This window comes from Nicotiana attenuata, unplaced genomic scaffold, assembly GCF_001879085.1.
Source record: "Nicotiana attenuata strain UT unplaced genomic scaffold, NIATTr2, whole genome shotgun sequence".
Lineage (NCBI taxonomy): Eukaryota > Viridiplantae > Streptophyta > Magnoliopsida > Solanales > Solanaceae > Nicotiana > Nicotiana attenuata.
Window position 1 is genome coordinate 289,626 of NW_017670893.1, and position 24,770 is coordinate 314,395.

The 24,770-nt window shown below is 35.4% G+C and overlaps 1 protein-coding gene and 1 pseudogene across 1 annotated transcript; one reads left to right on the plus strand and one right to left on the minus strand.

Moving 5' to 3' along the window:
* Positions 1-3,402: 3,402 nt before the first annotated feature.
* Positions 3,403-10,066, plus strand: LOC109244290 (protein-tyrosine-phosphatase PTP1-like). The gene is made up of 8 exons (XM_019411354.1): positions 3,403-3,789; positions 4,906-5,002; positions 5,093-5,175; positions 5,306-5,440; positions 7,083-7,217; positions 8,600-8,748; positions 8,837-8,978; positions 9,677-10,066. Exons 1-8 carry the CDS (start codon positions 3,601-3,603, stop codon positions 9,758-9,760), a joined length of 1,014 nt encoding a protein of 337 aa, XP_019266899.1. The 5' UTR covers positions 3,403-3,600; the 3' UTR covers positions 9,761-10,066.
* Positions 10,067-10,564: 498 nt separating this feature from the next.
* Positions 10,565-16,158, minus strand: LOC109244283 (annotated as a pseudogene).
* Between the last annotated feature and the right edge of the window lie 8,612 nt (positions 16,159-24,770).

The following is a 24,770-nucleotide window of genomic DNA, read 5'->3' on the forward strand; positions in this document are numbered from 1 at the left end:
ATCTGGGACTCCCCACAGACGAATAACCCAAACTTTCAACTTCCGTTGCATTTTGGAATTTGCAGAATCCCTATGTTTTGTTGAGTTTTCGATATATGTAGAGTATCAGTGGAAGAAATAGAAGTTGGCATAGTCAGTTTTGAGCAGTTCCCGATGATTACTGTTCGTGCGTAGGTTTAGATAAAATCTAAAATTTAGAGAGGGATAAAAATCTAAAAATTTTAAATAACAATGAACTAAAAAACGTGTGTATTCATGTAGATACGGTTACTTGTTTTTTTTTTAAAAAACCTGAAATATTTCACAAAAGTATAATATTGAATTTTGTAGCAGTTTCCCCCTAATAGAGGTCTGATAGGATTCTCCTTAGGTTTGCTTCTTTAAACAGAAAAATAACTGATATTTTTAATTAACAAAAGTAATTTGTGTGAGATTTTTTCCCCAAATAATATTTTGTTCCTATTTTTTTTGTCACGACCCCAAACCCGGACCCGATCGTGATGGCGCCTCTCGTGAAGACAAGGCCAGCCGACACATTTTCCATTCGTTATTAAAAAATTAAGAGAAAAGCATTTAGTCTTAAACATGATATAAATCCAAAAGTAAGTAGTAACAATACAAAACAATTTGCGAAATACAACCTAACACAGCCCGATACCAGGGTGTCACTAGTCATGAGCATCTAAAAATTCGGAACAAGACAAGAAAGTCTACAGAGTTCAATACAAATCTAAAACAAAGAGAAATAAGATAAGGGAAGAAGCTCTGCGCTGCGAACGCCGGCAACTACCTAGAGAATCCTCGGATCTGCCTGAGCTGGAAAGATCAACACTCGGTAGCGGGACCAGATGCGCCTGAATCTGCACACGGGGTGCAGGAAGTAAAGTGGGTACTCCAACTCAGTGAGTAATAGTCATAAATTAAGACTGAAAGTAAGAAATCACGTAAGGCACATTACAGGCCATAATGAAGTAGTAAAAGCCATTAAAACCGTAAATGAGTAAGGATATGTGAAAGTCATTTTTGTTCAACTTAAACTTCATGAAAAGCCTTTTCAACAATTAAGTAGGTAAATGGCAGGCAATTAAGAAAGATAAACACATAAAGGTTCGCCCCTCGGGCACAATATCAACAAATCCGCCCCTCGGGCAATATCTCAGAACAATACCAGCCCCTCGGGCTATATCTCACATCACAATAGGTACCCGCGCTCACTGGGGATGTGCAGACTCATGGAGGGGCCTCTTACGACCCAAGCGCAATATCAAGCCATCTCGTGGCATCATCACTAGGCTCTCGGCCTCATATCAACAAGCCACCTCGTGGCGTACATATCTCAGGCCCTCGGCCTCATAATCATAATCAAATGTTTCCTCACAACATAGGCCCTCGGCCTTACTCAGTCAAAATCCTCACAAGCCACTCGGGCAATAGTAAAACATGATTCTCAGCCCAAAATATCATTTAAAAGATCAATTAAGTGTTAAAACAGAGTAAACATGGCTGAGTTATGAAAATAGTGGAATATAGCATGACTGAGTTCAAGTATAAAGTCAACACAGTGAGAAAATATCAATAAAAATCCCCTAAGGGTTCAAATAGTTGGCACGAGGCCCAAATATGGCATTCAGCCCAAAACATGATGTTCACAAATAGATTTCAGTCAAATACGCGGTAAAATAGTTATTCGGGACGGACTAAATCACAATCTCCAACAGTGCACGACCCCACGCTATTCATGAAGCGTGCGCGTCACCTCAATATAGCACAACAATGTGCAATCCGGGGTTTCATACCCTCAGGACATCATTTACAATCATTACTCACCTCAATCCGGTCAAATCTCTAGCCCGTGACACCTTTGCCCCTCGAATCGACTCCACTCGCGTCGAATCTATCCAAAATCAAAATCACGACGTCAAAATATGCTAAGGGAACGAAGCCCAAGCGAAAACAATTAATTTACAACATAAATTCCGAAATTACCAAAACCCGATCCCCGGGCCCACATCTCGGAATTCGATAAAATTTACATCAATAGGTTCCTTATCTCCCCACGAGTTCATACATATCAAAAGTACCAAAATCCGACCACAATAGGTCCCTCAAATCCTCAAGTCTAGGTCTCCAATACCAAGCCCTAGTTTTCCCAATTTTAACCCTTAAATTCCATTAATTATAGCTCTAATCCGTGAAATAATACCATAGGAACGAGTTTTAGGTCCAAAATCCTTACCTCAATGAAGTCTCCTTGAATTCTCTCTTCAAAATCGCCCAAAATTCCAGAATTCGCGTTTGAAAATGGTGAAACCCTCTGAAAATCACGAAGGAAGAAATATATACATTCTGAACCAGGCATTTTCACACCTGCGGTCAATCCACCGCATCTGCGGTACCACTTTTGCGGTCCAAGAACTGCTTCTGCGGTTTTCACTTAAACGCCCACTTCCGCTTCTGCGATTCCCTTTCCCGACCTGCGCCATCGCAGATGCGGCTCCTTTTGCAAACACATTTTTTAAATACAGACTTTGCCCATCTTTTACGTGGGGTTCGTTGGCTAAATATTCTGCTTTTATTGTGCAAGTTGTAGTGTTGAACCTTCTATATTGGATCCCCAAAATAGCAAACTCTATACAAAGAAAATATTAGCAACTCCAATAGTTTCACTTTATAGAGTTCTAATTATTGTCGGCAAGTGATTGATTGAGCAATTATTAATTTATTATGTTAATTAGAAAGGTTTGCTTGTGAATTGTTGTACCATGTGCTCTAACTATTGTATCAACTTCCAGCTGAAATTGTACATTTGCGCCATCACTTTACATTTATAACAATCAATGAGATCATATAAATTAGGAAAGTGATTAGTATTACGAAACACTAAAAGTCTCTTAGAAAACAAAAAATAGTCCAACTTTTTTTTTCCTGGTAATTAAAGAAGTTATGTACATAAAATTTGTACTCCCTCCATCTCATATTAATAGTCGTGGTTACTAAAAATAGTTGTCTCAAATTATTTGTCATTTTAGAAGTTCAAGAAAAAATTAATTGTTTTTTCTTTTTTACCCTTAGTAATAATTGTTTTTGAAGATAGAGATAAAAAAATTATGAACTGACTTGGGCATCAATGTGTACCAAGTCAATTTAATCCTCAAATAAAAAAATTATGAACAAATTGACTATCACCTACATTGTTTTCAAATAATTGACTTGGTACACATTGATGAAATGTAAAACTTTTTCTTTTCCATCAAGAGATGGCAATATGGCGTTACAATTTTTACAAAAATGAAATGTCTAACTCTACAACTTTGAAAGATAATGGATTATTGGTTAAGGGCCTAAGAGCTAAATATAAAGTTTAATCTTAATGATGGATATAAAAAATTTAACTAAAGCGGAAACGCGAATAGTAATTCAAAAAAATAACCAAAAATCTGAAAAATGGGATTTCAATTTGAGACTTTTGAATACATAATATTTGATTCTGTCGAAAGAACTCTAAACTCCTAAATATAAGAAGACAAAGCAAAATAGAAAAAAGGTGAATCCGGAGCCAAAGGTAGCGGACTTTTCATTCAGAATCGAAGCCGGAGATCGATGGATACTGCCGGTAAACTCCTGTCGCCGTCGGCCACTAAGCCTTTTGATTTCTCCGACGATTCGGTTCCGAACAGAGTGGTTCTATCGCCTGATCAGCAGCGCTATTGCTTGGAAGCACTCAAAGTCTTTAAGGACAAGCGGTTTTCTGCTCCCGAAAAAATCCGCCAAGAGTTCATGATTTTGCAGGTCCTTTTTTTTTCCTCTGTTTCTAAATTATGCTACCTTTTTCTCAATTTTATTGTTATTTTATAGTAGGTGATATTATCATGAATGCTCTAGACATAAAGTCGTCGTGACATGTGAACCGAGCTCAAATCAATTGATACTGAGCCGACTACACCTAGTTAGTGATGGAGAACTAGACGAGAAGCAGTTTACTGGTCGTATGATTGAAGTTTTGGGTGATTATTTGAGGTTTAGTTGGATATTCCATTCATAGTTTTGGAAAGGGGATGTTTATTTCTTGTGGTGAGAGTGGATATTCCTGTTATTGGTAGCACTTACTGGAATTTAATGACAAGACTCGTATTTTATTTTACTTTGGCTTGGTTCCTAAGTGATGGTTTCTGGGCACATATTACATATACACCTTATTGATGTGACTTTACCTTCCTTACTGTTCTTATTGCATAAGCAATGGCCTTTATAATGATAGGTGCATACCATGCTCTATCCCCCTCCTTCTTTGCATCTTCAGTTTGAATCTGAAGTAGATGGTTCAAAATTCTAGAAATGAGTTGGAGCTACTCTATCTAACATGGTAAAGAATTCTAGAGGGATTGAAAGAATAGTAAATTGTGGAAGAAGAAAACAACTCCGGCGAGAAAAAATGGAATTATATGGAGTTAGGTGGTCTTAAATGTCTATTTAAAGAAAACAAAAAGACCATCCAATAGTTTTAGGTAAATATTGAGAAGCTCCTTTGGTGATTGGGTTCATTTCTGTAGTGTTTCCAGCTCTCATCTATATCTAATTATCCAAAAAAATCCGAGAATCCATTTTATGATGTTTCTGGTAGTGGCTCCAGTTAAAAGGATGTAGACAGATAAATGAACTAATATCATTATTAATGAAATAAGTGAGGATTCATATCATCGACGTCAACTTATTTGGAATTGAGACATAGTTATTTTTGTTGTTTTAAAATTATTAAAAGTTAAGATTTGTTGAGCTAATTTATGTCAAAGGACATCTCTCTTATATCTTGAGAAAATTATTGTTTTTGCTTCTTTGTTACTATTAGCTTGTGATCATGTCACTCTGCAAGTAGCATTAATTTCATGAACATCTCTGATGACTCAGGCAACTAGGATGAGAGCTTCAGAAATGAAGAGTAGATGCTCAGTGGCTTTGGATAGCGTAAACATTAGTAAAAATCGATACACTGATGTTTTGCCATGTATGCAGTTCAGTTTGTTAATCTTTCTCTTGACTTTGGAGTTGTGCATTTTAACTTGTGAATAATTATATCAAGCTTCATTTTTCTCAGTTGACAATAACAGGGTTGTTTTGGACACATGTAAAGACTATAGGCCATCAGCTAGTGGATATATAAATGCAAGCTTCATTAAGGTAGACTTCTACATCCTTCATTTGGAATTAGTTAACCCTGCCTTCTTTTTCTCCACGCTCTCTTGGAAAATGTCAAGCTCTCTTCCACCAGTCTGCTTCACGATTATTATAATGCTCCTTTTTGTTGTAGATATCTGAAAACGTGTCTCAGTTTATTGCAACACAAGGTCCGCTACCGCACACTTTTGAAGACTTCTGGGAAATGATAATCCAACATCGCTGTCCTGTGATTGTGATGCTTACCCAATTGGTTGACAATTACAAGGTATTTAACTGTATAAGTTACCGGTAATCATTGTAATGTTAACAAGATAAGATGTCCTTGTTGTGTGACAGAAGGAAAATTTGAGATTTTGTGACAATGGTTCTGATCTAAAATTTGCTTCATAGGTAAAATACCAACTTCTCTGCCGTTTTCATCTTTTGATCTGCATCATCCGTTGTAATTAGATCTAGCATTTTTTATACTGTCAGAAAGGTGCAAGTATCTTTGATACGGTTTTTGCATATTTGCTTGAGATATTTTGTCGTCTTTCTGTGTACTCTTCTATCTTTTGAGTGGTGAGATAGGGTGAGGGGAAAGAAACAGTAGAGAAAAACTCTTAGCCTTTCTTCTTGTTTGGCAACCTATGTTTCACTCCGCTGTGTGTATAATAACGTATACAGAAAGGAACAAACTGGTTGGTATTACGGATTATTTTCTCATTTTCTACCTACATTCTTTCACATCATCCTTTTGGGCCCCAAATTAAGCCAGAGGTGGTGGGTTTAAGGTCTATTGGAATTTGAAAATAGTCATCACTGTCAATCTTTCTCAGTAGGATATGTTTCTCGTATTAACTATTTGAGAGCTTGGGCATCTTTTGATGGAGTTGGTTTTAAGTAGGCTTTGAGTATGATAATTAAGGATACAGTCAAATCTCTCTATAACAGCCTCGTTTGTTCCGGATATTTTTGTATGTTATAGCGAATTGCTGTTATAGAGAACATATATTATAACAAAACATGACATTTGGTTCGGAAAAACTTGGCTTTTATAGTGAAGTGATGTTATATAAGGGTGATGTTATAGAGAGGTCTGACTGTATTATGCGGTCTCTAGCTTGTGACTTAGAGAGGAATATCGAGCTTGGAGATGAATAACTTTTGCTATAGAATCAGCTTCTGTTGGGAAAGGTTCCAAATGCAGTTCCTATTCGATCACTGGATAAAGCTCGAGATCTCCCTCGGTCCCTCCTAATAAGCTTGGGAGATTGCTTGTTTGTTTGTCTGTACGTATGTTTGTTTATTTGTTTATTTATTTATTTGTTCTCCTTCTTTCTCAAGTTTCAAAATTGTTATACTTGGATTTTGTTGGTTGTGCTCATTTTTGTTTAGGAAGAGCCAATCTCAATTTAAGAGGCTTGTCGCCTGAATCCAATAAGTTTTTTGGATTTTCAGAGTAATGTCAGTGAAATTATGGTTTTCCGGGGGGGTTTGTGCAGGTGGCATAGAATTCCATGAGTGTGTTCTCCGGTTATTTGAACTGCAGAAGGATTAGCAAAGTCTAACATGCAAAGGCTTGGCTGCCTTTCTAGAATTGGAATTTAGACTAATAAGTTCTGTTTTTTCCTTCCATCTTCCTAACCTGAGCAGCTGAGAAACAATTTCCTGTGCCAAATGAAAAGGGAAGATAGAGACCTTCTTGTTTCGTGATCTGTATTCTGGATTATATTTATAACACAAATAGTGACACTACTAGTCCTTTCGATTCAGTCGCTTTATAAAACCTGTTAACCTCTGAATAAATTTAAGCCTTTTATTCTAGTAGGTTTTTACTTTATTTATAAAGTGATTAAGCTGGTCTTTATTGGATTGCATCATTTTCCTGATCTCATCCTTTCCTCTGTATGAAAAATGCAATGCAGACGGTGAAGTGTGGGGATTATTTTCAGGCAGATGGTGGTCCTAGAAGATTTGGCAATATATGTATTGTCACGAAGTGGATAAAGACGAGTCAGACTTCATTGATTTTGCGATGTCTGGAGGTGAACCATATTGAGGTTAGTAAATTATTCTGTCCGTGTTGTACTCAAGGAAAAGAGCAAGAAGAATCTTATTATGTTATTGAGCATGGATATGGGACCCGCCAAAGACTATTTACCTCTTCCGTTGATGGAGGCTGAGAGTTGCTAATGTACCTTTTTTTCTTCTGCACCATTTTACATATCCAGACTGCTACACTTCGGCACCAGTATTATGAGTACTTTCCTCTAGGATACCCTTCTTTAAAGCTGTATGATCATGCATAGCTCTTTTTGCAGAAGTTCTCTCAAGAGTTGGACTTCTTTTTCTATGAGAGAAAGAATAAGAAGGAATTGCAGCATATGAGGAATAGTTTGCAATATTAGACGATGATTTCCATCAGTAATGACTTTAACAATCAATTGGATACTATTGTGTCATTTTTGTTTCTCCATCACCTCTTAAGTCTGCGGTTGATGCAACTCCAGCTCTAGGTTCAACCTGTGGCCTGTTAGTTTTAAAACCAAACATGTGTTTGATTTTTAAACCAAACAGAATATTAGACCAAACAGAAGGACTAGTTGGTTTGGAAACCATCCAGGTTTGGTTTTGAAAACCAGTCTTTTGTCTGGTTTCAAGGCCTTGTGTCAGTTGCAGCAAGAGTTCCAAGCAATCCTAGATAACCATTATAAATCTAAGTAAGCAGCAGCATTGTCTGGAAAAAGATTTTTTGATGGTTCCACCATCCCTCTTTCACTATTTTGAAAGTCCCATTTCGAATCACTTTGTTCTACTGTGGAAAATCCTTTCTGACTGCAGTTGGTCCTTTTCTGACAATCTTCAAAGCCACGGGAAACTGTTTGAGATAGATGACAACACCTTTTGCCCTCTTCCTTACTTGAGGGATACTAGAATCTTAGTTATTTGCGTTTTATCTTCTTGTGTTTTAATTACTTTTGTTTATACCCCCTTGGTAGTAGTTGAGACTGTATAGCAGATCTAGTTTTTCTCTTGCCATATTGTAGGGGGAAACAGACTGCTTGGTTAGAATTAAGCATTTGGTTGTGTGACTAGGCTTCACAACTGGTACCACAGTTATTGTGACAATCTCTTTTGGATCTGCATCAAGCAATTCTGGCATTGTATTTTCGTGGCTGGAGTAAAGAAAACTTAAATCTTTCTCTTTGCAGTGCAAATGCTTTATTTCATATCATGATATCAGATATCTGGTTTCTTCAACCTTGTGCTTTTAGTGGAAGTACCTTTTGGTCTTATAAGTAGTTTCTATGATGGTGTGGAACTGTTGCCCAATTCTCCCACTCAATTGCCATCCTTATATATCGTAAATGTTAACTCCTTGCACATATTATGAGAGAGATGGCATGAAATGTGTTGATCTTTTCTCCTTGCTATGTGCCAGTCAAAAGAACCACCTTTGTGTGTTTTGCACATTCAATATCCCGACTGGCCCGACCATGGAGTTCCAAATAACACTCTTGCTGTTCGTGAAATACTGAAACAAACTTCTAGTGTCCCACCCAGTCTTGGACCAATTGTAGTCCACTGCAGGTATCTGTCATCACCCTCCCTGTAATGTGCCTATAAAGATTCTGTAATTGATCCTTTCTAAAGCCTGACATCTCATTCTCTTGCTCAGCGCAGGTATTGGTAGGACTGGTACATACTGTGCTATCCATAACAGCATCCAAAGAATAATGGTTGGAGATATGTCTGCTTTAGATCTTGTTAATACGATAACCGTTTTTAGGTCTCAGCGAATTGGGATGGTGCAGACCATGGTACAGCAGCTTATCCTCATTATTAAAATTCTTTAATGGTTGTATGTAGCGTTTCTTTATTAATAATACAGCCAATATTACATAAGCGGATAACTGCGGATGCAATATTTTCTAGTTAGTTAAAGTAGCAGGTGCCATGTATGTTTCCCTGAAAAATTTAGCCTATTTCTTGTTTATTACTTAGTGCAACCACATTAATTAAACAGTATTGATGAAACATTGTGTAAAAGATAACCTATTGTTTTCACTGTGCAGTTTACCCTCAAAGAGCAGGTCCACAAAATATTTTTATCTTTGGTGTATTTTTATCTGTAAGCGTCTGAAAAAAAAAATAGATGTGTATTGTCTAACAATCAATTTTGGAAAGTATTTAGAACGCACACAACTTGAGTAGTTCCCAGTGTCCTTTTGTTCTTATTTGTCCATCTTCGATCAATGATGTATGGATGTGTATGTTTAAAGTCTTCCATTGGCCTTCTTAACCGCTCAGATTATTGGAAAGGAAATGTCTTACAATTTGTTCTACTCAAGCTGAACATCTTGCATTTTTCCAACTAATATTCACTTTTACTCTTTTGGTATTCCTTACCTCAGTATCTATGCTACTGTGTTTCAGTATTCTTAATTAATCTTTGCTCTTTGGTTTTTAAGTACTTATACCCTGAATGTCTCTACTAAATTACTACTGTATATTTCAGGAGCAATACCTCTTTTGCTATGATGCCATTATTGATGAACTTGAAGACCTCATTTCAGATAGTAATGCAGAAGAGAGTTCATAATGGTAAATTTCAGTTAGCAGGAAGTTCAATTGGTTATTGGAGCAAATACTTGCCCTTATTTGATTTTCTACAGCTGGATTTAACCCCTTTGTTCTCCTCGTTAACTTTTCCTAAAGTAGTTTCCTAGCCGTTCACTGTGTTGTATTTCAACAAAGTCCATGTAGCTGTTTCTTCCTTTCTGCATTCGTGCCCGTTCGTGCTTACAAATGAGAAATTTAACAATAATTTGTGCTTAAGAAGCAAATCAGTTGTTTCCACTAGCTGACGAAGAAGAGAATTGATTTGGCATCATCCATTTTTTGAAAAGACGTTTAGTAATTTTACTACTAGAGTAATTATTTTCTAGATTATTTTTAAAAGAAAGGTTATTAAAAAGTAATGTTAGTGATTGTACGCCTGGCTTTTTTTTGGAAAAGGTTGACTTTGCATACCTACCGAATAAATGAAATGACCAATCGTTGTACAGTCAAATCTCTCTATAATAGTCTCGTTTGTTGCAGATATTTTTGGATGTTATAGTGAATTGCTGCTATAGAAAATATATATTATAATAGAACATGAGATTTGGTTCCGGAAAAAATTGGCTTTTATAGAAGAGCTGATATATAAGGATGATGTTATAGAGAGGTTTGACTGTATAGTATTTCGTCCTTGGATAATTAGTTTGTGAACCAAACAACCCATTAATATCTTAAGAAAAAAGAAACATAATTTGTGTAGTAATATTATCATTTCACATTCATACAAAAGTTACAAGAAGTATTACTAAATCATTAAATCACAAGGAATTGAACGAACTATATCTTATACATTATTATTGGTGGGAATTTCACTAGGTGAAGTGAGTCCATGGAAAGGTGGGGCAGCTATGGACTTGGCCATGATTTGTCTATTTTGGCTTGAAAGATCTGATATGGATCTTTTCACTGCACACATAACCTTCTCATTTGTCTTGATTATCAGAAAGAACACCAAACGATACAAAATTAACGTTCCTACCAAAATGGCAAGATCTACCCATTTTGAGTATGTCATTTCTACTTGCCACCTATCTCTTAACACATCTTCTCCACTCATTGTCTGATTATTTCCATTCAGATAATCCGTAAACTTTAACCCTTCAAATTCATTCATGAACATACCTTGGTAAGCATACTTTTGAAAGGAAATATAGTATAATGGGTACTTCCAAAAAGGTTTAGGCAATTTATCAGGTAATTGAAAAAAATCACCTGTTAATATCATCAATCCTTCTATTGCTGCACCTATTATAATGCCCATAAGGAAATTAGGCACGATTGCTGCAACGTTCATCATCAGGGTTTCGACTATCATCATACAAGTGAAGAGGATCAGAGTAAAGTAGCTGAAATGGCCAAATCCACTTTGAAATCCTGTAATGAAATAAGCAATGGCACCTGGAACCAATGAATTTAATAGCAAGTATGGTATAGAAGAAAGTGTGTTGCTTATTACAAAAGCAAAACATCCATAGTGCCCGTTCAAATTTTCTCGTTGAAATACCTACAATTTTTATAGTATGTTAAAATTAATTAGTCATGATACGAAATAAAATGTAGAATTCTTTAGTTATGTCAGATGAAAAAGAAGATATATATATATACCTTCATGTCCTCCACAAATGAAGGGAATCCACCAATTGCCATAAATGTCATAAATGAAACAATGAAAGCCACCATAAAACCTCTTTCCTGAAAAATCAATATTCAAGACCAAGTTATGATTTATAAAATTGTGTGCCAGTTAAAAAGTACTCCCTCCGTTTACTTTTAGTTGTCCACTTTTGACTTTGTACTCCCTTTAAAAAAAATAAATGAAGATGTGAATTTTAAAATTTTACTCATAATAATGATAGCATTTCAAAAAATCTTGAAAAATGACTTGGAGATTGAGTAGTTAATGATAAGGGTAAAACAGGAAAAAAAAGATTGTTTTTCTCTTGATTTGCTAAAATGGACAAATAAAAGTGAAAATATATTTTTCGTATAGTGGACAAGCAAAAGTGAACGGGGGGAGGGGGGGGGGGGGAGTATGTATATACTGACATACTTTGAGAATTAAGTAAGTAAGAAATCACGAAGATAATTTAAGACAGAGGGATATGTATATATTATCATACTTTGAGAATTAACTAAGAAATTTCTAAAATTTCGTCAGAAGATTCTATATCGTGATCATATTATGTGTACCTCGATTGAACGATAGCTCGTGTCAACATCATAGTAGATGGAGCCAATACCTAAAGCAAGGGCGATATACGTAGCTAATCGCATCCAATAGTAGCCAAGATCGCGAAACATGTTCACAGCCGACCTCCTTGTCAACACTAGGCATTGTGTAGTGAAATTGGCATGGCTTCTTTTTTCCAATACTTCACCACCCTGAAAATAATATACTAATGAATATTATAGAGTTTCTTCTCATTCCAAACAAGCAACCCTTCAGGGTTTTTTTCCTTACCCGTTGACATATTTCTACAACATGATTTTGAACTTTATGGACGTAGCTCTCAAATGAATTTATGAGATCTACCACTTCTTCGGTAGGTTTTCTTCCAGTTGAGCCTTGTTCAATATCCTATAATTATTTATGAACAGAAGGCAAGACATATCAATAAAAAGCAAACGTTGGCATCTCTCTTAGAAAAGTGAAGTGTAACATTTGACTTACTTCATCAAAGTCTTTGTTTATTGTTTTAAGAAAATGGTCCGGCGGATTTTGAAGAGGCGGGCAAGGAATACCATTTGATGCAAAACTATCATAAAACAAAATAAAAAGAGAGATTAAAAGTTGATAAAATCTTACTCAATATATATATATATATATATATATATATATATATATATATATATATATATATATATATATATATATAAGAGGGACAAATCTACTAATTTTTTTGATTCAGTAAGTAAGATGGATCTTGAACTAAGAAATAGACCCTAGAAGCTAAAAAAAGGCTATCCTAAACCCTAGAAGCTAAAAAAGGCTATCATGCAATAATCGGGTTCATTGATATTCCTAGTATTGTAGACAAATGCGAACTCAGGATTTAAAGGTCACTGGTGCACTTTTAGATTGAACCAAAATCTACTTTGTATATAGGGTGTCCACTACTAATATATTATTAGTTTTTAAGAACATATATACATGTATACATGGAATTTGTTGAACTTTACGGGTGTCGTGACCCCTTTCAATATAGCATAGGTCCGCCCCTTATTATAGATGCTATGATCACACGTACAATTATACTCAGTTCGATGAAATTATTTGATCTTAAAGGGGATCTTCTATAATTTTGCACGTGAGGGGTTATTTCTTGGTTTCGTCCGGTTATTAATAACTTTATTATTTGTAGATAATAGTAGATAGAAACTACGATTGTAAGGAGTTCTATTGAACCAAGAAATATAACTATATCTACCATTCACATCAGAATAAATAGATTTTTCCGAAAAAATCTGCCAGAAGATCTCCTAGGGATAAGAGACATAGGGTATATATATATAGCTTGCATTTTACCTCAATTGCTGCACAAGCTGGACCAAAATATACCATTCTTCCTGAGGACAAAAGGCACAGGTTTTGAAAGAGGTTAAAAACTTCAGCACTAGGTTGATGTATGGATGCAATAATGGTTTTTCCAAATCTTTGACGTGAAATTCTGCTCATCACATAATAAGATGCAGCACTGTCAAGCCCACTGCTTGGTTCGTCAAGGAAAAGAAGTTTTGGTCGCGTTAGAATCTCCATGCAAATGCTTAATCTCTTCTTTTCTCCTCCACTAATTCCTCCAATTCTTGTGTTCATCGCATCTTGTAACCCCATCTCCTTTATACTTTTCTCTGCTATTTGTTTCTTCTCTGATTTTGTCTTGAAATCTGGCAGTTGGAGTTGTGCTGAGTAATAAACTGCTTCTTTAACCGTTAGTGTTGCTATCAACGTTTCATCTTGAGTCACGTAAGCCTGGTTTTATAGGAAAAATTACGATGAATTCTAATCTTAACAATCATCACAAGGAAACGTTGATTAAGGAGACGTTAATTAATAGAAAGAAAAATTAAATAATAATGATATTAATTTAGCTGAAGGCTAGTTATCTTACATATGTTCCGTAAGAAAGTTTTTGTTTGTGACCATTGATCAGAATATCACCGCTCTGCTTCGTCTGAAATTCAATCGCCCTGAGAGTAATCCCACCAGTGGGGTCTGAGGAGGGTAATATGTACTTAGATCTTACCCCTGCATTGTGAAGGTAAACATGTTGTTTTGATAGACCCTCGACTTATTTTTTTAAATACATGTTTTATATATATATATATAAATATATATATATATATATATATATATATATACATACATACATACATACATACATACATACATACATACTAGTCTTAGGGTACATGCATTGCGCGTGTACCCTATCTTAATAAATATAGGTATAAAATAATTGAAACTTGTGTTATAAAATAAAATGTAAAATCGTAAACATAAAAAGCATTTATCATATATAGATAACTGAATAAAAAAAAGTACAAAAAATGAAGTCCTCAGTCATTAGTCATTATTCTCACCTTAAGAAAATGTATAATTTTATAATTGCACCAAATAAATTTCATAAGTTATCATATTTCTTTTTCAGTTACCAAAAGTTGTACTCACTACAAAGAATGCATTTAAATTCTACGAACTTTATTATGAAGCGATCAATTGAATTAATTTTAGGTGTATTGTAAATTTGTTTGTACTCACATGATTTATATAACTAATTCTCAAAATTACAACAAATAAGAAATAATTTATATAACAATTAAATAACTAAGAGTAAAATTTTATTAAGTATGTCAAAACATTAACAATTAATTTAATTATCGTCAAAATTTTAATATTAAAATAATAATTAAATAACAATAATAATCAAGAGTATATCCTAAAGATGTCATTAGATCTTTGTAAAATAAAACTTGTTCGACACATATCTTTGTAGAATCACATAATTATTTTTTTTGTGATTCTTTATCTGTATCAAACATCATACTCATATTTAAGCTTCCGGTCATCTTATAAGAATACTAAATTATACAGTTTGAACACTAACAATATTAATTGTAAAATATTAAGATATTATGCCCGAAAAACAGAAATTTTAATAGCACAATGCTTCAACATAACCTTGATTTAGGTCAACTAATTTTTATTAAATTAGCAACTTTTGTGATATATAAATACGAAAGTACCTCTGGTCATGAGTATAAAATTTTAAAAAGCAGCATAAAAAGTAAATTAAGATGTTTCTTTTATTTTTTATTTGTTATATTGATAATCTTGAATGAATATTCATATTTATTAAACAAAAATGTCATGATAAACATAACATAATTTTCGAGTTTTTACTTTGTTAAAGATCAATTGAACCTAGTTTTGGAATAATAGCTGCAACATTGGGATCGAACAATCTTTTGGTTGGAAATAAATAAATTTATCGATAGGTTTTCCGATTAAAGAAATTAATTGTTTTTTTGACTCTTTAACTAAGGAAAGCCCTAATTCGAAAAAGGAAGAAATATGAAGACTCCTAAATATAGATGGAGTTGAAAGTGAAAGAAACTGCCTTTGTACGAATTGTAAGCGATTGAATTTTAGAATTGAAAGGAATTGAAATCAATATTATAAATATTAGAGGAATAATGAAATAATGATTATTTCTAAATAGTAGGGAATTAATTAAATTACTATTACTAAATATTAGAAAAATAATAAAATGTCTAATATGAACTCTACTATAAAAGGGTAAAAAAGACGAATGATATTTCGTTAAGGGCCTTCGTGCTTTTAATATATATATATATATATATATATATATATATATATATGTTTTGTTATAATATATGTTCTCTATAACAACAATTGGCATAACATCCAAAAATATTGATAAAATAGACCTTGAGTTTAACTCAACCCCAAAAGTTAGCTAGCTCATGTAGTTAGGATTGCGCAAGATCATATAAGGAGACCAAGAACCTCAAATCCCACGAATGTGGGGCAACTCAACAAATATATCTGGAACAAACAAAACTGTAATAAAGAGGTTTGACGGTAATAATATTTACCAGCTAAATTGAGAAGAGTAGATTTGCCAGAGCCAGAAGGACCCATGACAGCCAAGAGCTCACTAGGGCGAGCATAGCCAGTATAAGTCCTTCAAGTAATAGTATGTTTTTGCTGCCACCTAATTTTCTATTGGAAACAGTAACCCACAAATCATTCCAAGTCAAGAACACACCATCACTATTACTACTACTCTTTGAATTATTCAATTCTTCTTCTACATCTTTTCCAATTCCAATATCCCCTAACTCTATAGGTGCCATTGCCAGACTTACGTTTTGATATATATCAGAAGATAGACTTCACAAAATATATATAATGTCACGAGTCTTGTTGAAGAGCAAATGGCCATCAAGTGGCCGACAATATACTCTCATCATTTGTTATTTCTAATTCATTTTTTATATGAAAATATCTTTTTAAATCCACAAGAAATAAGATCATTTAAAGCAGGTCTCCATCATAATAACTTCTTGTTAACAGATAGAGATTCATAATAAGTACTCCCTCCGTCTCAAATTATGTGAAGGTATTCGGTTTTCAAGAGTCATACGAGTTGTTCTTTGAACGTAAATTTTTCATACGTCTTTTAAATATTTTTGAAACATTAACTATTTTGATTTATAGTACGTTTTACGTAATTTTTAAATATATAAATTTTATTTCAAAAAAAATTATATATCCAAATATCCAATCAAAATTAAGAAATTTGAAAATCAAAAAGCGAAACTTCCACATAAATTGAGACAGACGGAGTACTATAAAAAAAAAAAGCTTGAGTTAAATAATGTATATTACATATGTATATACTTCGAGTTTAAGCTACATGCACCGACAGTGTAAAGATATTTTGACGCTATCAATATATTTTGATTCGTTAGAAGATAACTTTTTCATTTTCTTAAGATTACCAATTAATATTTGTATACAAAAGTACCTATATACTCATTGTATACTCCCTCCGTTTCAATTTAAATAACACATTTTCATGTCCATTTAAAAAAAAAAATGACAGTTTTCTCTACTTAGAAACAATTTAACTTTGGACTTTTCATTTACCCACTTTACCCTTAATGAGAAGCTTTTATAGTCGCGCAAAAGTTATGGCTTCACAAAGCTTTTACCCCTTAAGCTTTTAGGACAACATGTTTCAAAAGTCTTCTTTTCTTTCTTAAACTTTGTACAGAATCAAACTACCTCCTCTGACTATTAAGTAGTTAAACTCTTTTTGATATATAGGAGTAGTATATGTATGGGGACACATGATTCCTTAAGATAGATATGATAGATAGATATATGGAAATTTACACAGTATAGCCGCTTTCAAAATTAACAGTAGCCGGTAAACATATATATTTTAGTAAATCAATGTATAATTTGCATATAATATATATTTACACATATTTTTTTATATATTAAGCTATCAAATATAATTTTTATTGATCGACCGGACAAATATGTAACTTGCGGATATATATTCGGCAACTTTGTGAATAGTAGACATAAATTAATTCAATCAACTATGTGATCACACAACCGCTGACATAAATTCTCTTCGACAACTCGTGATTGTAGGGTTGTATATTAAATTTTTAGTATTTACAAGTCTAAATTCTCCCTTGCCATTATTAGTAAAAAAAAGATCCCTTGCCGCATTGCAATCTGCAGGGAATGGTTAACGTGCATATTGTAATGTGTGCGTGCAGTCTAATAGGAGTACATTTCTAAGCCAAAAAAATAAAATAAACTTGGGAAAGGGGTCAAAATTGCCCCTCTACTATTGTTTATTGGTTGCTTGTGTCACTGAGACGACCCGTCCCGTCGTCCCATGTATTACAGCCCCGTTTTCCCCTATTTATTGCTTCTTCATGTTTCATTATCAGCAACGAGTGTGTTATAGTTGAATTGAATTGGTTTGGATAGGAAATGAGACACTTAGTCTCTTTAAGGAAGGCTTAAGTTGGAAAGGTCAACCGGACGTTGACTTATGAGTTAGAAGGCTCGGATGTGATTTCCGGTGATTCGGTTAGCTTCGGGGGATGATTTGTGACTTGGGAGTGCGATCGGAATTGATTTTGGAGGCCCGATGTAGAATTAGGCTTGAATTGGCGAGGTTAGTATTTTGGCGAATTCCGGTGGATAGGTGAGAATTTGATCCGGGGTTCGGAATGGAATTCCGAGAGTTGCTGTAGCTTCGTTAAGTGATTTTGGATATGTGTGCAAATTTTCAGGTCATTCGGACATCGTTTGGTCGGATTTTTGATCGAAAGTGCATTTCGGAAATTCTTGAAGAACTTAGGCTTGAATCCAATGTGAATTGATGATTTTAGTGTTGTTAGGTGTGTTTTGATGATTGGAGCAAGTTCGTATGATGTTTTAAGACATGTTGGTGCTTTTGGTTGAGGTCCCGGGGGCCTCGGGGTGATTTCGGAGGGCTATCGGGATGAAATTCAAGTTGAGGAAATGGCAGATTTTGCTGGTATCTGGTATGTTCGCTTCTGCGGAAATGGACCGCAGAAGCGGTTCCGCAGAAGCGTAATCTTGGTCGCAAAAGCGGTCTGGAGTGGAGTTGGGCAGTTCCGCAGAAGCGGAACACTTTTCGCTTAAGCGAGTCCGCAGAAGCGGACAGGCGGTCGTAGAAGCGGGTTTGGCCAGGAGGTGAGCTTCCGCAGAAGCGGAAATTTGTGTTGCAGAAGCGGCCCTTGAGTTTTAATGAAATTTCGCATATGCGGACAAAAACCGCAGAAGCGGTTGCGCGGAAGCGGGCGTGGGGACCGCAGAAGCGGAAACCCCTGAAGCCAGTAGGAGTTTTATATTCATTTTATTCCGCGAGGGTTATGTTATTTCCACCATTTTTAAGCGAGCTTGGGAGCTATTAGACGGAATTGAAGAGGGATTTCGACTAGGTGTGATAGGAGGTAAGTCCCTTGGCCTAAATACATGGAACTTTGATAGATTTAACATGGAAATTGGTTGAAATTCTTCAAAAAGGGGTAAAGTCAGGGCTTGAGTTTTGATATTTTAAATTGGGATTTGATAGGTCATTTGAGCTCGGATTTGGGAGTTCTTGGTATGTATGAACTCGTGGCGAGATGAGGAATCCGGTAATGTGAGTTTTGTAATTTTTCGAGAAGTGGGCCCGGGGCTCGGGTTTTGCTAGTTTCGAGATTTCTGCTATTTCTCGATTGTTTTCGATTGGGTATTGTTCCCTTAGCATATTGTGATGTATTCGCTCTGATTTTGGTTAGATTCAACGCGCGTGGAGGCCGATTCGAGGGGCAAAGGCGTCGCGAGCTAGGGATTTCACCGGTTCGAGGTGAGTAATACTTGTAAATGATATCCTGAGGGTTTGAAACCCCGGATTTGCACATCATAGTGCTGTATTGTGGTGACTTGCACGCCAGGTATGTGCGTGGGGTAGAGCACCGTTGGGGATGGTGATTTGGTCCGTCCCGGTTGTTGATTTTACTGCGTAATTGACTAAAACCTACTTGATGCTATCGTGATTTGGGCTGATTGCCATGTTTTGGGCTTCGTGCTGATTATTTGAATCCTTTAGGGATTATTTTCACTGTTTTCATGACACTTAGCATATTAAATGATTTCAGTCCTGAGTTAAACTCTGTTTTGAAATGTGCAGTCATATTGTTAAAGTTTAAAGACTTAAATTGCATTTTTCTGATGTTTTGAGTTAAAAGCTATTACTTGACATTGCCCGAGTGGCTCATTTGCATGTTCTGGACTGAGGATGGATCGGGCTGCACGCCGCAGCTACTATAATGATATTGCGCTTGGGCTGTAGGAGCCCCTCCGGAGTCTGAACCCCCACAGTGAGCGCGGGTACCCAAATGGATCGGGCTGCGCGCCGCAGCGGTCATGTCCATTGCATTGCATTCATGCATTGGTTCCTGTTTGTACTACGTGACATGACATTCAGCACTCTCATTTCATTGGCATTCATGCTACATCTTGCACTGTTTACCAGACGCCCTGGTGTTAATTGTTAGTGGAGTGCTGTGCCCGAGGGGCTGACTTATGTGCGGACTTGCACTATCTGATTACGCATTCATTTGCTTGGCTGTTGGAAAAGGATATTTTCAAAAGAGGTTTTTAAACTGAGCCAGATATTTTCTAAAGGATTTTTTTTTACGGTTTTACTGTCTTTCTCAAAGGGTTGTACTGTCCTATATAGCATGATGGAGTGCTCTTACGTGATTTCTTGTCTCTCAGTTATTATTTACTCTTATTACCACTGAGTTGGAAGTACTCACTTTACTCCCTGCACCTCGCGTGCAGTTGCAGGTATTGCTCACCCGGTAGCGGGTGATTAGCGGACTGAAGGTAATACTAATGTAGCTGAGCAAGGTGACCGCTAGCGTTCGCGGCACCGGATGTTGTCTTTTGTTTTCCAGAAGTTTTACTTGTATATATTTATTGGCCTGTAGTTGTGTTAAGGTTTCCTTAGATGCTCGTGACTTGTGACACCCCGGTCGGGTAGTAATTAACAGTTTCTAATGCCATTAAGTTGTATCTTCTATTCATTTATGTTTAATAATTGTTAGTGAAAGGATTTGGGTTAGTTGGCTGGCCTTGTCTTCACGAGAGGCGCCATCATGATCGGGTATGGGAATTGGGTCGTGACAGCCACTCGTTACACTTTTCGGCCATTCTCGTCCCTACCGTTAACAAAGTTTGAAAATTACCCCTAACCTTAGCGTCCCTCCACTGTGGCGGCTGACCCATCAATTTTATATCCATGTCAGCTTCCATGTCAGCTGCCATGTCATCGACCCCACCAAATTAAAACCCTAACATAAACGACCCCCCACTCCTCACCTCTCCATCCTTTCTCTCATCTTCTCTCCCTCACCTCATACCAAAATCGCCGAAAACCATGGGATTTCACCGGAAAATTTTCAGCGGGCAGAACTAACCTCCACGGTACTGACTCCCTTCTTCATCTCCTTTCTCCTTCTTCATGTTTCGTCATTCAAACAGCAACCCCGTTCTCCGGCAAGAAATTCAAATCAACTCACACAGACAAAAATTGCCGATAAGATTAAAAGTCATCAAAGTATTACTACCGTAGCGTTACTCAATGCAACCATGTCAGATCTTGTTGGCAAACACCCATTTTTTGGCATAAAAAATGTTTCTTCTCTTCATATCTTGCTTGATTGCTCTCATGGAACCATTGAAGAATTTGTAAAGAAAGCTTGAGAATATAAATGTATTGAGATTCATTGAAGTTTGAGCGAAATTGTTAGCTGGGTTTGTTTGTGATTTGAGGCTTGTTGATTTCTTAATCTTCATCGGCATATTCGCGGAGGAGCTTATCTGCGACTGTACGCTTTATCCAAATCTTCATCTGAAAAACCTCTCACTACCACCTCTTTCCAATCCCATTCAGAAAAAATAAGATGCTATAGTCACTGCCAGAAGAGTCACTCTGATATCGGGGTCTGTTCTTTCTTTTGGTTTGTTCTTCATTTTATTCTGTTTGGTTTTTCATTATTTTGCTGTGGACGAGAATGTGAAAAAAAAATGGAGGAGATACGGTGGGGGGTTTATGTGAAGAAGGTGGGTCTGTCAATTAATGGTGGTGTTAATGGTGGCTGGTTAATACCGATTTGGGAGATGTATTTGAAAAGAGACTAAAATCACCGTACAAAGGATTTGGAAAAGCTTGAAGAATACCTAATGGGTCTATCATGTTCCTCAGAAGTTGTTGAATTTCATTTTATGTTACTTGAATATAATGTTGAAGCTGAAAATTGTTGATTAAATTCTGGTTTTGAAGCTATTTTGTGGTGAAATATTGAGGCTTTTGGGTGGTGAAGCTGCCGATGGAAGAAGAAATCGAAGGGGAAGAGAGGTGGAGGTGGTGAGGTTAATTATGGGGCATTTTTAATTGAGGGGTCCCACTGCTCTGATGGACAATTTCAATATGTGCAATTAGTTCAAAATCCCTTCAATTTTATTTGAGGATTAAATTACGTCCCATGCTGGCATTTTATTTGGTGGGACCTGCTGACTTGGCTGCTGACATGGACAAAATATTAGAAGGGTCAGCTGCCACGGTGGAGGGACGTTAGGGTTAGGGTTAATTTTGCAAACTTTGTTAACGGTTGGGACGAGAATGGTCGAAAAGTGTAACGGGTGGCACAAGCAACCAATAAACAATAGTAGAGGGACAATTTTGACCCTTTTCCCAATAAACCTTTTTCCCCTTGAAACCTAGTGGAGTATTATTTTGTTCAAACTGTACGTTGACGATTAATCTGTATCCCTAAGGGTGATCAACTGATCACTATATAAGTATAGATTTTAATGGTATATAACATATATCGAACACCCTTTATCGGGAATTTTTTTTACTTATTTCAAATTTGAACATTCTAAATGAAATTCTTGGCTTCACCACTGTCGAGAAGTACCGTGCACACATCGTCTATTTTGAACAAACAAGCATAAAAGCATCTATTTGCTTATTTATTTATTCATATATCAAAATGTTTATTTCTTTATGATTAGGGGCGGATACACCTTGCCCTAGTTGTATCCCGCGTTTTGTTGAAATCTTAAGTATTATATATATATATATATATATATATATAGATGATGAAGCAAAACTAAAAATATTAGATATAAATATAAATAATATAATGACATGCTTATTATTATTATAGTGATTTAAATCTAATAGATATTATTACTACTATTAATAAGGGGAAATGGAGGAGCTTCCGGTAAGAATAATTGACAGAAAAACCTAAATCGTTATAGTTTATTCCATAAAATACTTTGACAAATTAACCACAACTCTTAATGTCTGAGTCCGGAATCAAAGTGTGATTTTTTTGGACTCAAAGTACAAAAATAGGTAAAAAAAAAACTATTGATGACCATTTTATGTATAGCGCATGGATTACATACGCTATACCTTAACAGCACATTTTACCGTTAAGGTATAGCACATGCAATTGGCGGCTCAATCTTGTATGTGGCCTAAAGCCAAAACTTAAAAGAGGCCCTAAATATTTTTAGTAAAATTTTTATATATTTTATTTAGTATTTATTCTTATAGCTTCCAAAAATGCAAGAAAGTTAATTATATTTGGATGATTAATTTTTTTCATTTAAAAATATGTCCAGTACGTGTAATTCTCATGAGACATTGTTAATCTTAAGACATTATTAGAGAAAATATTAAAATTATTCTATAAGCAATAGAAAAATTTAAAAAAATTAGTGTATCATCTTTTACCTGTATCATTTTCATCTCACTTTTAATTTCAAAAATTGGTAAAATCATCAATTTCATAGATCATTATGCTTTAAAAGATATTCAAGGTTAATAGCTTATTTAGCAAAGCTTCTCCAATGACAAAAATATTTTTCCTCCCAAAGACGTACATTTGTAAGTAAAATGGGATGTTTAGGCCTAAGCTTTTAGGAGTAAAACAGGCTTACAAGATAATCTAATCATTTTGATAATCTAGTTAGTTTGAGCTTGAAATATGTAAAAAGACATTCAAAGAATTGGAAAAAAATCTTACAATATTGAAGTTATAAAACGGAATGATTTCAAGTGCAAATGCATTAGCAAAAATTAAGATAAAGTAGCTACAATATAATTGCCTACTATTTTTAACTGTGATCACATTACATACTTTAAAATAGTACATAGTATAAACTTTGAAAATATTGACGTAGTGGTTGATAAAAATTGGCAATATATGATTGCAAAAATTCATTTTTCACTATATATATATATATATAATATATATATATATATTGTGGGCCTTAAATTTTTTGGGGCCTAAAGCACTGCTTTAGTGGCTTTAGGTTGAGCCGCCTCTGGCGCATGCAATCCATGCGCTATACTTCTTAATGACTGACCTACAATAATTGGTGGGTATAGCGCATAGCTTTACTGCCTTATCTATAGCGCGTTTAATTAATGCGCTATACCACTTATTGTACCCTCCCCCCCCCCCCCCCCATTGATTTTTTTTGCTTATTTAAGGAGTTTCATTCTTTCTTCAAAAATACATTCCAAAAAATTCAGTCTTCTGCATCCTTTTTATTTTCCTTTACTCATTCTGAAATATTTGTTTACTTAACTTTTTTTGCATTTTGCCATAATGTCCGAAGAGCGAAAAGTTAGGGGTGTATTATATTTAGAGGGAGGGGGGATGAGGTTGTCGTAGAAATAACTCAGTACCCTATAGTTGTTCTCCATAGTGTATTGTTAAGTTGGCATTTACATTGGAGTACGATAGATTGGTATTGTTGATATGTAAAAGAATGAATGTAAGGAAATGTTAGGTTAATATTAAAGTAACCGGAAGATATACATATTCTCTTACTCTGCAAGGGGTTGCTTGTTATGCTGAGTTTAACACCAAAGACGATGAAACTTTGGAAAAAAATCTGCGGAACCCGGATGAACACCGGGAACTTCTTGTGATAAAGATGCTGGAAATGTACGTCAAGTCTGAAGACATTCGCAATATTGAGGTTCCGTAAAATAGGTATAACCCTCAATCATCGGGTGGTATTTTGGGAGCAGTTTTATCCGAACAGGTTCCGTTTGAAAGAGTGCTGCCAGATCTAAACTTATCTCCACAGGCGAATGAAGAGCGATGACATAATTTCTCCCTAAGTTTATATAATTCACACACTGAGTTGTAAATTTCAATTTTCCTTTGTCTTAGTATATTTTTTTATGTATCACATTCGTACTAATACTTATATATTCCAAAGAGGGTACTGGCCAGATATGAATTTTACAAATTTTGGTGTTTTGGATCATGGTGGTCCATCCGGGAGTCATTAACAACTCGATAATGTGCATCATGGGATATCAACA

Coding starts and splice junctions, on each gene's coding strand:
- LOC109244290 (XM_019411354.1), top strand. CDS start 3,601: ATGGATACTGCCGGTAAACTCCTGTCGCCGTCGGCCACTAAGCCTTTT. Junction 7,218..8,599: donor TGGAGGTGAACCATATTGAG/GTTAGTAAATTA, acceptor GCTATGTGCCAG/TCAAAAGAACCACCTTTGTG. Junction 8,749..8,836: donor CCAATTGTAGTCCACTGCAG/GTATCTGTCATC, acceptor TCTCTTGCTCAG/CGCAGGTATTGGTAGGACTG.